General features: G+C 41.8%; 1 protein-coding gene across 3 annotated transcripts in view; it reads right to left on the reverse strand.

Moving 5' to 3' along the window:
* Positions 1-15,135, reverse strand: part of CD101 (CD101 molecule) — a 32,009-nt gene extending 16,874 nt beyond the window's left edge. For all 3 annotated transcript variants that reach the window (XM_033199211.1, XM_033199212.1, XM_033199210.1), the window contains exons 1-6: positions 14,984-15,135; positions 9,178-9,558; positions 7,463-7,879; positions 5,293-5,679; positions 1,750-2,133; positions 658-1,062 (exon numbers count right to left, since the gene is read on the reverse strand). In XM_033199211.1, the coding sequence (XP_033055102.1) occupies positions 658-1,062; positions 1,750-2,133; positions 5,293-5,679; positions 7,463-7,879; positions 9,178-9,558; positions 14,984-15,026 (2,017 nt within the window). In that variant the 5' untranslated portion in view covers positions 15,027-15,135. The remainder of the gene's footprint in view (positions 1-657; positions 1,063-1,749; positions 2,134-5,292; positions 5,680-7,462; positions 7,880-9,177; positions 9,559-14,983) is intronic.
* Between the last annotated feature and the right edge of the window lie 957 nt (positions 15,136-16,092).

Raw genomic sequence — 16,092 nt, forward strand, 5'->3', positions numbered from 1 at the left:
TGATTGTCAGAACTAAATAATTCAATGTCTCTCCATCACTCTGTCCTAAGAGAATGCAGACTATGAGAGAGAAGATACATGACACAGCAGAACTTTGCCTAGGTGGTATCTCACTTTTAACTCCTGTGCTCTATTATCAGTTGATGAGATGGATTATATGTGATTGTAATAATAAATTTTCTGACTCTTATACATTAACACCTTACAAATAAGTAGGTGGATGTATTCCAGTGGACTTTACCTTATCCCTACCACCAGCAGAGACATTGCAAATGTTTACTAACTGGTAAGGCCTGGACAGTGACCAATCCAAAACATATCTTCTCCCCTGGAGCCAGGTCCTAGAGGCCCCCTGCTGTGCCACGTGGTACCCTTTAGTTGCTGGATGGTGGGAACTTAGAGGAAAAAGGGGAATGGATAGAGAGCAGCAGTTAGCCAGCATGGAAGGTGTTTCAATGTTTTAACAACCAGTATGGCCAACCCGTGCATACTAACTCAATGTTAACCTGGGTATCATTCATTATGTGGTGCTTACTTAGACAGAACAAATATGGGAGAAAGTATTTTATGTTTTATTGTTATCACTTACCCAGAATGGGAGGCTTGCTATTTATTTGTTTGTTTTTAAAGCAGGGATTAATTTCAAGTCACACTTACCTGGTAAAGTGACTGCTATTCTCAATGGGTGAGAGATGGCAGAAGCCCTCGGAGGGTGGTTGTTGTATAGGGAATTTCTGTCATAAACTTCTACTTTACACTGATACACTCCTGTCTCTTCCTCAGTGGCATCATGGACTAGGAGTTGTGAACGAAAGAAAGACTGTGAAACTTTCGTCTTCTTTTGGAACTGGGATAGGAAATTCCCCCATTCAATAGTGCCATTGTGGGTGATTCGAATGAGCTGGTGGAAGACGTGAGAGCTAGCTGGCCGGAACTGCCACGTCACAGTGAGTGGCACCTTGAGGTCAGAGTAACCAGTCCCCAAGACGCAGGACAGGTCAAAGGTGTTGGTTAACATCACTTGTGGCTGACGGCTCATCAGACTAACTTGTAAACTTGACTCTAGACAGAAAAATGAAACATAATTTCTAATATGTGTACCAGATTAAAATGCAGCACTTTCAAGTTTTTCTAGTTGCCACCTCTTTGAGTAGGACCATGCATTTGTACATTTGGAGTTTCATATTTTATAGAGTAGAAGTTGATTCTTAGGACAGTCTGTCCTGAACTCTGACCTCAATTTTGCAAAGTTGATCCTCTTCTAAGACTGTTCCCAGCAGCCACAACAAATAGGCAGTGTTTCCCCAATCTGCTACTTAGACAGCTGCTGCTGAGTGGGTGGAGCACTCCCCACCCCAGATGTCTGGCCTCCTTCCCTTACCCCCATGCGTGGGTTCAGTATCAGAACCCTTTTTTTTGCACATGTTCCAATGAGCTCTGCAATCCCAGGGATGCAGCTCTCAAAAGCCAGAAGATATGAGGCTCAGCTATACTCATCTGTAAGCTGATTCATAAGGTTTTGTTTTTAACTTTGAACAACAATTTACAAGCTGCACCCTAAAGATGATCTTTACAAAGATGAAGAAACTTTAAAGATTGATTGACAGAGAGGGTAGCCAGAGACTATGCTCTGTGTCCTAGGGTACACATACCATCACTGGGGGATGCAGGATAACACGCAATCCAATTCCACTGCAGAATGAATCTAGTGATATACAGGTGCAGAAAAGGACTTCCTCTGACACTTACCCAGAGACTTTACAGTAACTGAAATCTTCTGAGTCCAGCTCAGATCTCTGGCCTGGTTCCGAGACTTCTCAGATACTCTGCACTCATATGTGCCACTGTCTGTGATGGCAGTGAAGGTGATCTCCAGCTGGAAGGTGGCCCAGTCCACTTTCTCCAACCTTGTGTTGCCATGGTAACTGGATCCCCCATAGGAGGCACCCAGCTGCACAGTGCCGTCCTGCCCCATGCCAGCCACAAACTCGGGCTGTGTCTGGTCCTGTGGGATGTGCCACCAGCTCACAGACAGGGGACTTTCAGCTCCACCAGCCTTACAGAGAAGGGCGAGGGTCTCTCCTTCCCACACAACTTGCTGCTTGTTCTTGATAGACACCACCACACTTCTTGCTGTGAGTTACAGATTATAGAAGAAAAATACTGTTTTAGGTAAATAAGAAATTTTCTAAAATACAGTGAAATCTCATTAATTAGGACTTGACTAGTTTGTGACAAGTCAAATCGGGCTGTTTCCTCTTGCACCACCCTCAGGCAAAAGATTTGCCAAACACTTAAATAGTGGAAACAAGATAGCAGAAAGAATATCGAAGGATGTATTTACCCTTAAACTATTTATTTATTTCTAAAGACTGGATCTTGCTGTGTTGTGCAGGTGGAACACAGCACTGTGATCTTAACTCACTGCAACCTCAAACTCCTTGGCTCAAGCGATCCTCCTGCCGCGTGCCTCAGTAGCTAGGACTAGAGGCACATGCCAACACGCTGGCTAATTTTTAAATTTTTTGCAGAGATAGGGTCTCTCTTTGTTACCTAGGCTGGTGTTGAACTTCTGGCCTCAAGCAATCCTCCTGTCAGCCTCCTAAAGGGCTGGGATTACAGGCATGAGCCACTGTGCCCAGCTTACTTAAGCCATTTATCACTTGCACGTATTTTTTATTAGTTTGTTAAATCAACTCTTCCTTAAGGATATCTAGTTGGCCAAACATCTGGTAATGTTTTAGTGTATTAATTAGGGTAGATATAAGAGCCTGAAACTAATAAAGCTGTGTTTATTTAAATTTTTAGTTTTTTAGAATTCGGACCTTCACAGTTCAAAATGATCTTCCTCTTATCTTTCCCTAATCAAGCTAATTGGTTTAGTAAGTGTTTTGAATGAGGAAGAAACATTGTTAATTACATCTCTGTTCACAATATTACTATAAAAAACAATTACTTGGGGGGAAAATACATGTATATATACATATACATTATATATATAGATACACGTTGTTGTAAATAGAGAGGCTTCTTATGTCTAAACTACAGTGTAAAACCATAAATGTAAATTTGACTCTCAGATAGGAAATTCAAGTCATCATTCAACAAACACATTCATTCAACAAACATGAATTCTGCAAGGTCTTGTCCTGGTTGCTTTGTGAGCAATGTAGAGATACAGCAGGAGATTGTACATTCTGGGCAGCCCAGCACTAATTTAAGGCCACAGCTCCTGGAGTCAGAATTGCCCTGGGCAACATATTTGACCTCTCTGAGCCTCAGTTTTCTTTTCTGTAAAAATGAAGATAATAATAGTGCTCACCTTGCTGCATTGTTGAGAAGACTGAACAAATGGCACATGCAAAGAGCTTAGCCTGGATGGCTAGGGAAAGTACTTAGTAAAGGTTAGCTGCTAGCATTAGTGTTTAATGATAGACTCTGGCAAAAGCAGAAGTAATTCAAAGCAAAAGAGGAAAATAAAGTAGAATTGGCATTAGAAATCTAAATAGGATCTAAATTTGCAAATATATATTCTTCCCTGTGGAGGAAGGAGTTCAGTCTTTGACTGTTTTATGCATACATATACATAAGTAACAAAGACAGAATGAAGGTTAATGTCCATAAATATGTTTTTAAAAGAGCAAATCTGCTTTCAAATTTAATTTTTTTCAAGTTAAAAATAGACTCATAACTGAAGTTTAGAAATTGGAGGGGAAATTATTACTCATAATCTCACCACTTTAAGGTAATGTGATTTAGTGATGATTAGTTTAGTTTAAACTAACATGATTTTTTTTTTTTTTAAATGATGTTTCCTTAGTTCATTGTGGCCATTACTGCCTTTTGGTAAGAAGTAATAGACTTACGAAATGTGTGTAAGTTACACATTCACAACGCTAATGGGTGATTAAAATATTCACAAATGATAAAATGTTGCTAATACTTCAAGTAACGTTTGACTTTCAAAACAGAATGCTAAACAGGATCCTTAATAAATTTGCTAATAACTTTTTCTGTGTCTACATAGTAAGCCCAGTGTAGACTCCAGCCTATACAAAGAACTATTTTTAGTTTTAGAAGATGACCCTATTGATAGGATTATCAGCTGTGTACCCTGAAGTTCCCCTTAGGGTGAAATTCCCACATACCAGGTTTACAAAAGCCTGCAGATATGTTCCAGAGAAGGCTGAGATGCATAAAGCAGAAACTTATCTCTGCATAAATATGTAAACCCCACCTATATTGTTTTTCCTTAATTCTAGAAAGTCAGACCAAATGTTTAGTGTGAAAGCGAACACAACATACTTCCTGGCCTGCCACTCCAGGCCAAATCGGTGCATCTTCATTCCTAGTAAGTGGCGTATTAGAGAACATGAAAGGAAAATTTATCTATCTTTGGAGATGTCTCCAATAAGCCAGTGCAACAAGGACATCTTTATTTTCAGCTCAGTTTTTGAACATTTAAAACATTAAAAAAAATGTTGGGGCAATTAATCTTTCTGGACTTTGAATTTAAACCCAGCCTAGTGAATCCTTATATTAGTTGTAGATTTGTCTGTTTTTCTCCACACAAAAGGCAATGATTATTCAAACATGTTTAAGGTCGCCCAACCTTCATAAAGTAAAGGTAAACTGGGTGGTTTCCTCAGTTCTGTGCTTGCAGACACTCAGAACCATTTGGACCGGCGTCTCACCACATCACAGCAAAATGCAGAGGATGGAGTCTGCCCACTATCAATTACCTCTTCGTTTCTTACTGTGAGTCAGAATTATGACTAAGTACTATCTCCCACACCAGGTCAACATAGTAGGAGATTAACAGAAGGCAGTTGAAAAATGCCAGCAGAGTCTCAAGGTAGGATAACACGGGTGTTCATTCCCCAGGAAGGAGGACAAAGTGTAGCTTTTTACTCTTAACCTATTCATATCACACACACACACACACACACACACACACACACACACAGGCAGAGGGCTTAGACTCTAAGCCAGCAAGAAGGAACTTAAAGACCATCTAGTTGTGTGCCATCATTTTACAGATGAGGGAGCTGAGACTTAGAGACGTAAAGTGGTGTGTTCATGGTCGCAGCCTAAGTAAATGACCCAGGAATAGGACTCGGGTCTCCAGCTAGTTTGGGTGCCTTCCTTCACTCCACTCCACTCCACCTCCAACGTGATCTGATTGAAACCTGCTCTTCATGAAGATCCCCATTGTATCCACAAAGGGGTCTTCTACTGACAAGGGGGCATCTGAAAGCAGCCCAATGCATGCCGGGTCTTGACTTCACATACCTGCTGGCTTCCTCAGGTGCACGTGGCTGTCTGGTGACTGCTTTCTCTGAAGCACCTGCCAGGAAGCTGTGCGTGTTCTCGTGACCTCTGCTACCACACATTTGTAGGTGCCTTCATCCTCTGGGCCCAGAGAGAAGATCTTGAGAGAGAAAGCTTTGGGGCCTAACTTTGAGACCTGGAGCTCTCCTTGACTTGCTCTCTCTTTGTAGTCATTCTTCAGGCCCAGGACTCCACCAGCATCAATGTGAGCAATTTCAGTCCCATTGAAGAACCAAATGCCTTGAAGCTGTGGGTCATGGCCACTGCCTACAACCAGGCAAACCAGTTCTAAGGATTTCCCTTCAGCAAACAAGCTGTCAGCTGTAATGTTGACTTGAAAATCTTTCACTGGGAAACAAAAGCAAGGCAGGTACTTAGCCCACAGCCTCTGTCCTTTCAGTACAAGAGAGAGATGACACCCTCTGGAAGGATGCCACAGGGATCACATTTTATGTGAGAGTTCAGCTCTATACTGGTAGGTAAACCAAAAAAAAAAAAAAAATCCTTAGAGTAAAAAACACTCATGACTCTTCCTTAAATCACCCAGGAAGGGCAGTACTCATGGTTTTCTGAAGGCACTCTTAGTAAGCAAGATGTATGCACAAATGTATGATGCCTACAGTAATGTATGCTTTTTAAATTAAAAATTAAAATATGGTATACTAAATTAAATATATATATTAAATTAAATATTTTATACTGAATTGCTGTAAACTGTGATTTCTTACTCTCTTTTTTGGCTAAGAATATCCAGCAGAATTTTCTGAAGTTAAAAAGCACATGTGATATTGCTCCATAGGACTCAAGAGTGTAACTTGGATACTTGAGGCCAACAGGACAATTTTTAGTGGAACACAGTAACACTCTTTTTAATAAAGAAAAAACTTTAATGATCCACCATTGGATCATTGCTTTTAGCAATGGGTATACAGTATATAGTTTAGTAACCAATCCTGTTGGACAAAAGCCTATAGGGAGAGACCAAGAATCACAGACAAGGCCTTTATACTTGCTTTGACAAAAATGCCAAAAGATTATGAAAAGTGACAGCAGGCCGGGTGTGGTGGCTCATGCCTGAAATCCCAGCCCTTTGGGAGGCCGAGGCAGGAGGATTGCTTGAGCCCAGGAGTTCAGGGCCAGCCTGGGCAACATAGCAAGACCCTGTCCTTAAAAACATTTTTTTAATTAAAAAAATGATAAAAAAGGAAAGTGACTGCATTCCAAGTTGGGAAAGGAGGCAGGTGGAAGGAAATCCTAGCACTGACGAAGACAAGGCTTCATGTTGGAAACTGGAGCTACTCTGAGGCCCAGCTGTCTGTGCTGAGTGGGCTTTGGAGAGAGACAGGCCTGCCTTTGAAGGCCAGCCCCACTCTCACCAGCTGGGTGGCCTTACGCAGCGCATCTAGCATGTCTGAGGTTCAGAGTCCTCATTTTTTTTTTTTTTTTTTTTTTTTTTTTTTTTTTTGAGGCGAAGTCTCGCTCTGTCGCCCGGACTGGAGTGCAGTGGCCAGATCTCAGCTCACTGCAAGCTCTGCCTCCCAGGTTCATGCCATTCTCCTGCCTCAGCCTCCCGAGTAGCTGGGACTACAGGCGCCCGCCACCTCGCCCGGCTAGTTTTTTGCATTTTTTTTTTTTTTAGTAGAGACGGGGTTTCACCGTGTTAGCCAGGATGGTCTCGATCTCCTGACCTCGTGATCCGCCCGTCTCGGCCTCCCAAAGTGCTGGGATTACAGGCTTGAGCCACCGCGCCCGGCCCAGAGTCCTCATTTTTAAAATGGAGACTCAACTACTTGCCTCATAGGGTGGTGGTTACGACTAAATTAGATAATGTAGATAATGTGCGAACACAGAGACTGGCAAAAATGGCAACAAAACTACTTCCATGACTGGCTTGTGGAATCAGTCTCAGCACTGAGTAGCCCTTATCCCACAGAGAGTCTGGGCAGAGCCAAAACTGAATGTCCTCCCTCTTAGTTATGCTTCTCAGATGACAAAAATACAAAATCAAATCAAACTTTCTAGCCAATTTTTTTAGAGCCAACAAAGGATGAGAACAAAAATTAAAACATACCTCATAAATACCCACTACCTAATCCTAGTGTATTCATGAATTTCGTAGGAAGATAATTACCTGCTGGCTGGATCCTCAGAGTGGTTTGATCGGTCTGCTTTTTAGTGATGAATATCCAGGTTTCATCTGGATCCTGAATCCATTCCATTGCTTCACAGAACAGCTGACCCTGATCTGAGGTTTGGAGCCTCTCTATGGACAGCCTGAACGTAGTGGCCCCCAGTTTGTTGAGCCGTACGTCACTGGCTGCAAACCGGTCTGTATACAAGGGCCCAGGGACCAATATAAAATCTTTGGAGAGAGAAATAATCTTGGTGGCTTGGCTTCCTCCTCCATCCTGTGTTAGGTACCAGGTGACAGAGAGGTGTGTATGTTGGGCTGTGGCTTTTGATGCCTCACAGGTGAGGGCTAATGGCTCACCTTCCTCCTTACTGAGAGTCTGAGAACTCATGGTGGCAGAGAGGGTATCTGGAATAACTGGAAACAAAGGAGTGATAATAATGTGACTGGCCCAGTGCTTGTCCAGTGGGCCTCCTTAGGTGAAGATGGCGCCCCAAGCTACCATATGTAAAGCACACAGACTTTGAGTTGGTTTTCCACTTGCCATATGCCTTCCTATCCATATGCTTTCTCTACTGGCATCTATGTATAGTCTACGGAACTTGGCAAAGTAAATGTCTCACCAATGTGTTGACCCTCACTCTGATTCATTAGCATAGGCTGTAACCAATTTAGCTACTCACACACAAAGCATGTATTTAAAGGGATAAAGCACTGGGACAGAGAAAGCTTAGATTCTGGTCCTACATCCGTCCCTACTACATGGACTTGGGCATGTCACGTCACCTCCCTGGGCCTTAACCTGCTCCTCTATAAGGCTCTGTAATAATGTAATAATGTCTGTTCAAATGTATCATTTAGAGCCCAAATGCAATCTTTACTAAAGTTTTGGTAACTGTCTTACTACCCTACCGTTCTTGTTTTCTTAAAATGAAATCACACAGCCTAAGCTTATATGAAAGCAACACTTAGATTTAATCAACCAGTGTGACCGAGCATCTACTCAGTGCTAGCCACTGAGTAGAAGCTGAGGATGTGGTGAGAGAGAGGCATACAAACAGCCAGTTACCATATAACTGGATGCATGCTGATAGTAGTGGTATGAACAGACAATCTAAAAGAAACAAAAGTGGGAATTCTGCCCAAGCAGTCAAGATGAGTTCCACAGAAGAGGTAGTGTCTAAACTGGGTCCTGAAGTATATGTAGGAGTCTGTTAAGCTGAAAAGGGGGTGACAGATATTCCAGACAAAGGGACAAAGTGACAACTGCAAAGACTATGACCCTTTCCCAATATATAAATATGTTTGAGAATGGTAGAGAGAATAATCATTTCTAAGTTAATGACTTATCACCTATGGTACCAGCTCTCTTGTCAAATTACTCTTCTGCCTCCAAGCAGAGACAACACAGGGAGAACTCTCATAGCTTTGTTGAATGCTGTTGCTATTAGCAATCTATGGATAGCTGTGGACAAGGCCTTGGGAAAACCACACACCATCTAAATATGGCAAAGATAATTGAGAAAAAGAAACATAATTTTAGAGAATATGAGATACCCTCTTGTGACATATCTCCAAAATATCCACAAGGGTTTATGGGCTCTTTTCCCAAAGAACATGGAACAATATAAAGCCATGTCACATTGCAAGATATTGTGATGGTGGAGACTCTGGCTTCTCAGGGGCTGGCGAGCAGAAGTGGACAAGCAGCTTACCAATTAGATTAGTCTTTGCACTGTAGCTCCCATAGTATTTCTCATCAGTGTTCGGTGTGTGACACTCATACTCGCCAGCATCCTTCATCTGGAGCTTTGAGATGTGCAACAAGACTGAGTTGCCCTGGACCCTCTCCACGTAGATGTCTCCGCTTCGCACCCGCTGCGTATATACTGCGTAAGAGAAGGCAGCATCCTTGGTGCTAATGATCTGGACTTCCTGGGTCGGGTTTGTTGGCAGGTAAACAGACCACTGGAAATGCTGCTCAGAAGGTCCCTGGTAGCCAGTTACATTGCAGCCAATGCTGACTGGGTAACCTTCAGCTCTAAACAGTGGTCCTTTCTGAACTGTTACTTCTCTCTGGCCAATGCTGAGCTTAGCTTGCAAGTAGAAGAAAGAAAGGGGAATAAAAAGAGATTAGTGTTCCCGTTCCCAGTGTACCACATTATGTATTTCCTTGTATTACAATTCTGGTAAATGAGATCACAGGTTATTAGCTATAATCAACTCAAATGTTCAACATCTTTTTCAGGCTGAGCAGCAGTGGAATCGCTTGATGAGTTAATTGTTCTTTTATAACTTTAACTTCTATAGTAATCTTCAGTCTCTTAAAAAAAGTTTAGCTTCATCAATGTAACATGACCACTTCTATAAAACATCTGCTGATCGAAGTGTACTTATTTTAAAGCAAATAAATGTATGACAATTTTACATTATTTTATTGAAAGAAATTGGCATATACTTCCTCAAGCCTCAAATTCCAGGGTGCCTGGTGCCATCGGGCAGTTCCCAGAGTAGTTGCTGGAGACGCAAAGTCTAGGGCTCTGCCCTTGGTGCCATGATTTTTCTAGCTGGTTGGTTGAACTATTTGTAGCTCCTAGCCAGGTCTGTTGCAAGACTAGCCACAATTAGCATCTGAAGAGGCAGCAGCACTTCCTTTTTATTCTGTGGAGGGTTTTTTGGTTTTGTTTTGTCATTTCTTAAAGAAAGGCTTTTACTGAAAAGCCTCCTAATAGATGGCTGTAAAATCCAGCAGGTTCTGGGATTAGAATTTATTTGAGCTTTGTTCTTACCAAAAGTTTTCCGTTGGGACTACTAGGGAATGTTTTCTATTAGAACAAATCTCAAGTATTAGGTCTAAAGGAAAAAAACATGATTAAATGGTAACGTTTCATTTGACAAATTTTTTAGATCATTTTTCAGAAATCCAAAAGCATATCTTTACTTACTATGATTGATATTAAAGGCTAGTTCATTTTGTGTTGCAGAAAGGACAAAGACATGCCACAAGGGTGGCCAGTTCTTTTACTAGGGGCCCAGGGTACAGTAAAAGGAAAGACAGGATTGGAAGACATCGGAAGGGCCAGACAGGGAGAGATTGCTGGCTTTATGGAGTTAACTGAACAGAGTTCATAAGAAGATGAGGAGGAAGCAGAGCCTCTGCTGCATGTTGTGACTCCACAGGGACAAAGAGTAAGGAGACTAGAGTGGAAAACAAAAGTGAGGGAAAGGAAAAAGGACATTACAGAGAACACAAAAAGACTGAGTATAGGAATCTGGGATGAAATGAACATAGTTCTAAGGGATAGAAGGGAATACACAAAAGGGCAAAAGGGAAGAAAAGGTAAGTGGCCACCTGAGGCAGTCAGGTGCATATATCTCATAGATGTATGCTCAATCTAAAATTGGGAAGCCAACCAACAGTCAACCAACTAGTCAGCCAACCACACACATTTCTAGTAATAATTTTTTTTCTTTATTTTTTTTTGAGATTGTCTTGCTCTGTCACCCAGGCTGGAGTGTTGTGATACAATCTTGGCTCACTGCAACCTTTGTCTCCCAGGTTCAAGTGATTCTCCTGCCTCAGCCTCCTGAGTAGCTGGGATGACAGGCATGCACCACAATGCCCGGATAAGTTTTGTATTTTTGTAGAGACAGGGTTTCACCATGTTGGCCAGGCTGGTCTCGAACTCCTGACCTCAAGTGATCTGCCTGCCTCAGCCTCCTAAAGTGCTGGGATTCCAGGTGTGAGCCACTGCAATAATTATTATAATATAATAATTTAGAATACACTAATTTATTCATATAATAAAGTAGCTAGGTGAGGAGCGGTAGGAAGGGGTGAGATGGAGAATGGGTGAAGCCAGCAAGGCGGATGAATGAAGTAATGTCTTAGTAGAGGGATGACTGGGAGGGTGCTGTGTTACAGTATCAATGTCTGTGTCTTCCTAAAACTCATATGCAGAAACCAAATTCCCAAGGTGATGGTATTAGGAGGTGAGGCATTTAGGAAGCGGTTAGGTCATGAGGGCTCTGTTCTCATGAATGGGATTAGTGCCCTTATAAAAGAGTCCAGGAAGCTCGCTAGCCCCTTCTGCAACGTGAGGACACAGTGAGAAGGCGCTGTGAGGAACAGACCCTCACTGACACCAAACTGCCAGTGCCTTGATCTTAGACTTCCTAGCCTCCAGAACTAAATTTCTGTTGTTTATAAGCCTCCCAGTTTATGGTACTTTTGCTACAACACCCCAAACAATCTAAGACATACTACTTTCTCAGAAAACTGAAAGAAATAGTGTGGAGATTTCAAAGGTATTTTTCAGGTGGAAGGCATGACTGGCAGAGATCAACTCAAATGGCTATGCACTGGGGCATAAGCTTAAGGATCTTATTATAAATATATTCTCTCTGAGTTTTTTCAAGTACATATCATCCAACCTCCGAAAAACACCTGTGAGGACTGCCCTCTTGCTTCCTCTTTCAATGGGCAGAGGGTTAGCTACTTTTGAATAATAGCTCATATTCTTGTAGGCTGATGAGTACAAAGCTTGGCACTGACATACTAACTTTGGAATCATGCTTTCAAAACACTAAAAATTCCTCGATGGTATTGACTTCCTTTAAAAATATCACTTGAATTGTCAAATTTACCATTGCAGTATTATTTGAATGAAAACAGTTAGGTTGAACCTTATAAAACGACCCATACTTGACCATTTTTGATACCAAAAAAAGAGCAGTTTCAAATAATGCTACCTTATACAAAACCTACCTCAGGAATAGCCAACATAACAAGCAGCTTTTTTCTCTTTACACATTCAAAAACCCTATATGCTTGGATTGGAGGCTGAGACAGCTTCCATCCATACTAAGTGGAATCTGTTTTATTTTTCATGAATGCAATCTCAGTAAGACAGACAATAGCCCTTCCCGCAAACCCTGCCACGTTAATGGCCGTTATTTGTAGGGCAGCTAGTTAGGGTGGGGGAAATAGGCAGACAAAGCTAACTGCTAACTCCGAGAACTCATGACCCATGACATGAATCTCATATGGCACCATTTTCTAACAGGATTGTTCAGTCCTTATATTTATTGAAAAAAAATCAGGACAAAGTATACATTTGCTAACCAATGTAATTGATCAATTGATCATTATTTAAATAATTTCTTTCATTTCCCCTCTATATTTGTAATGACAAACAGCAGACTTCCAAAGCTTTTTCAAGTAACTTCCTGATTTATGTATTCTTCACATAGAAACTGTGCTTCTACACAAAATTAGTGCTTGGGATGAGTCAGAATTTAGAAGAAGTAAATGTATAACCCAGTTTAGGTAATTGTTTAAATGGGTTAAGGAAAAGCTTCCAGCTTCCCCTTTTTGAGCCTTGATTACTACTTTCCTTCCCCCAGGCCTTCTAGACTGCTTACCAAAAAAAGAGACAGAATTTGCAATTCTATGAATTATTGCACAATGTAAACCCAGTTTCCTCCTATATATGTAGCAAACATAAGAGTTCAAATACACAAAGCACATACACTTGAGAATCACACTCAGACAACTTAACCAAAAAACAGAAACACACCAGCCCCCAAAGGATCCCACCAGTGCACCTATCCATCAACACCCGCCAAGTCAGTCTGGCAGGCATCCATCACCCAGCAAGTGGTCCTGGCAACTTCTCCTGCAGGCCCTAGGTCTGACTCTTACCTCACACTATCATATGTACCTAGAGACAAGAGCACGATTAACTCAATCAATGTTTATGAAGCAACCTCTCTGTGCTGAATGCTGTATTCTTTTCTTTTAATTCTTCAACCATAGTCCTGGTCACACCAAATACAGCTTGGTTTACTTTCCCAATCATTTCAGCCATTCAGGTCCCTGCACTAGCTCCATCCAGTCTCTCTAAAGCAAGAGGTTTGTTTTGTTTTTGTTTTTGTTTTTTTAAGATGGAATCTCACTCTGTCACCCAGCCTGGAGTGCAGTGGCTCAGTCTCGGCTCACTGCAACCTCCACCTCCCAGGTTCAAGCGATTCTCCCACTTCAGCCTCCCAAGTAGCTAGGGCCACAGGTGTGCGCCACCATGCCCAGCTATAAAGCAAGAGTTCTTAAGTGGGTCCACATGTAGGATTAAAGGGTCCATAAACCAGGGTGAGAAATAATCTTACATCTTTATTTTCATTTTTACCTCTAATGGAAATTTAGTATTTTCTTCAGTTACGAATGTAGACAACCACAGATATCTTCATATCACATTACAACTACTTAAGATACATTGAAATGTTATTTATACTCATCATTACTTTGAAGTTTGGTGGTTAACAGACCTACCTGTAGATCTTATTATGTAATCCATAAATAAGAAGCAAATAAATTACTGCATTACAACATATTTAAAATATTTTGATACCTGTATTTCAATGTGATTGATTTCCTCTATAATTCTATGCACTTTATTTTAAGCATTTTACACATTATTCCGAGATGGGGTCTATTCTCTTTACCAGATGTTAATGAAAACTGTAGCATTAAAAAGTACCTGCTAACTGGTTTGAAACTATTCCACTACCTGCTCAACTCATCTGATTCTCCCTTCTACCTCCAAATTTCCTCTTCTTCCATCCTATTCTAACACACATAAATGCCCCTAGATCAGACAAGCCCCTGTGCATGGCCCTCAGCAGAGCCAAGTGAATCTTCCTGCTCATTTCTCAGTCTCTCAGTAGTCAATTTCCACTTCCACTCACAGATGAAATCTAGAACCTTCTTTTAGCATAGTCTAAAACTACTAAGTACTTTCATAACCTTTCTTTCCATCCAGTCATATCTGCAAGGCATATTTATTCCATCAAGCCTTAATATCAGACAAACCTTAAGGTCTCCTCTCAGTTTGGGACACAAAGCTTTTTTTTTTTTTCTTTGAGATGGGGTCTCACTCTGTTGCCCAGGCTGGAGTGCAGTGGCCTGATCTCAGCTCACTGCAACCTCCGCCCTCTGAGTTCAAGCGATTCTCTTGCCTCAGCCTCCTGAGTGGCTGGGATTACAGGCGCCTGCTACTGCGCCTGGCTAATTTTTGTACTTTTAGTAGAGACGGGGTTTCCTCATCTTGGACAGGCTGGTCTTGGAACTCCTGACCTCATGATCCACCCAAAGTGCTGGGATTACAGGCGTGAGCCACTGCGCCCAGCCTCACACAAGGCTTTTTTATTGTCTCTTGGGATGATCAGCCCAGGAAGAGGAGTAAAGCCAGGACCAAGCAAAACTGATAGATCTGGCAACACACACAAATGTAAAAAACAATGGAATCATGTGCATGGGACTCAACCAAGCATTGCACCTCCCTGGAACTCAAGGATGTCTAGGTAAGCCAAGAACTGTCATCAATAAGTCAAAAATCATTGCTAACATCAGAAATATATGGCATAGTTGCTTCTGCAGAGACCAAATTGTCCTGTTCCATCACCTAGCACCCTGAGTTGACTACCTCCTGTGACAAGAGAAACATAAAGGATTATGAAACTTACTCAGAAAGAGAAAGAAAGATGCCACATATGAGAAGCCTGCCATTGGGGCCAGCACAGTCCTTTATCGTCCCAGCAATGTCACTAAGATTCAGAGGTTGAGTGACAAATGCTGTGCTCTCACTGCAAAGTAAAGAGGAAGCAATAGTGTGGTTTTCAGCCCACTGAAACAGAGATGGCTTGCGAAAAGCAAAACTGGTTACATTATATAGCTCTTTACCAATCACTCAAATTTGGGAGTAAAAAAGTTATCTTCGTGATTAAGTAAACAGATACAGATAAAACTAAGAAAAGATAGGCCTCAACCTGGCTCAGTATGTGTCATTTAGTAATGATGAGAGAATTTAGGTAAACTGAATAAATTAAAAAGCCATGAGAAATGTTGTCTTCTTGGCCCTTCCTTCTCCTCCGCTCTTGGGAGAGGGAATGACTGAGAAATGGGAGAAGGCCCCTGGAAAACATGAACGTGGGGCGACACGACGTGGTGCTGAAGGTTACAGGCTCTAGAGTCAGGCTGCCTGGGTTTGCATGCAGATTCTAGTTTTAGTAGCTGTGTAATCTTAGAAAACTTAATTAATCTTTCCTAACCCTCATTGCTAAAATGAGGATACTAATAGTATGTACCCCATAAGATTACTGTGAATGCCAAATGAGCTTATTTATTTATTTATTTATTTATTTATTTTGAGACGGAGTCTCGCTCTGTCTCCCAGGCTGGAGTGCAGTGGCCGGATCTCAGCTCACTGCAAGCTCCGCCTCCCGGGTTTACGCCATTCTCCTGCCTCAGCCTCCCGAGTAGCTGGGACTACAGGCGCCCGCCACCTCACCCGGCGAGTTTTTTTTTTTTGTATTTTTTAGTAGAGACGGGGTTTCACCATGTTAGCCAGGATGGTCTCGATCTCCTGACCTCGTGATCCGCCTGTCTCGGCCTCCCTAAGTGCTGGGATTACAGGCGTGAGCCACCGCGCCCGGCCAATAAGCTCATTTATTTAAAGCACTTAGAACAATATCTGGTACATAGTAAGTGCTCAATGAATATTAGCTACCATCATCACCATCACGAGACATTGAAGTTTATCTTCATCTGCCCTATGAAGCTGCCTTTGCAAAAA

Source organism: Trachypithecus francoisi, unplaced genomic scaffold, assembly GCF_009764315.1.
Source record: "Trachypithecus francoisi isolate TF-2019V2 unplaced genomic scaffold, Tfra_2.0 Lachesis_group5, whole genome shotgun sequence".
NCBI classification, from domain to species: Eukaryota; Metazoa; Chordata; class Mammalia; order Primates; family Cercopithecidae; genus Trachypithecus; species Trachypithecus francoisi.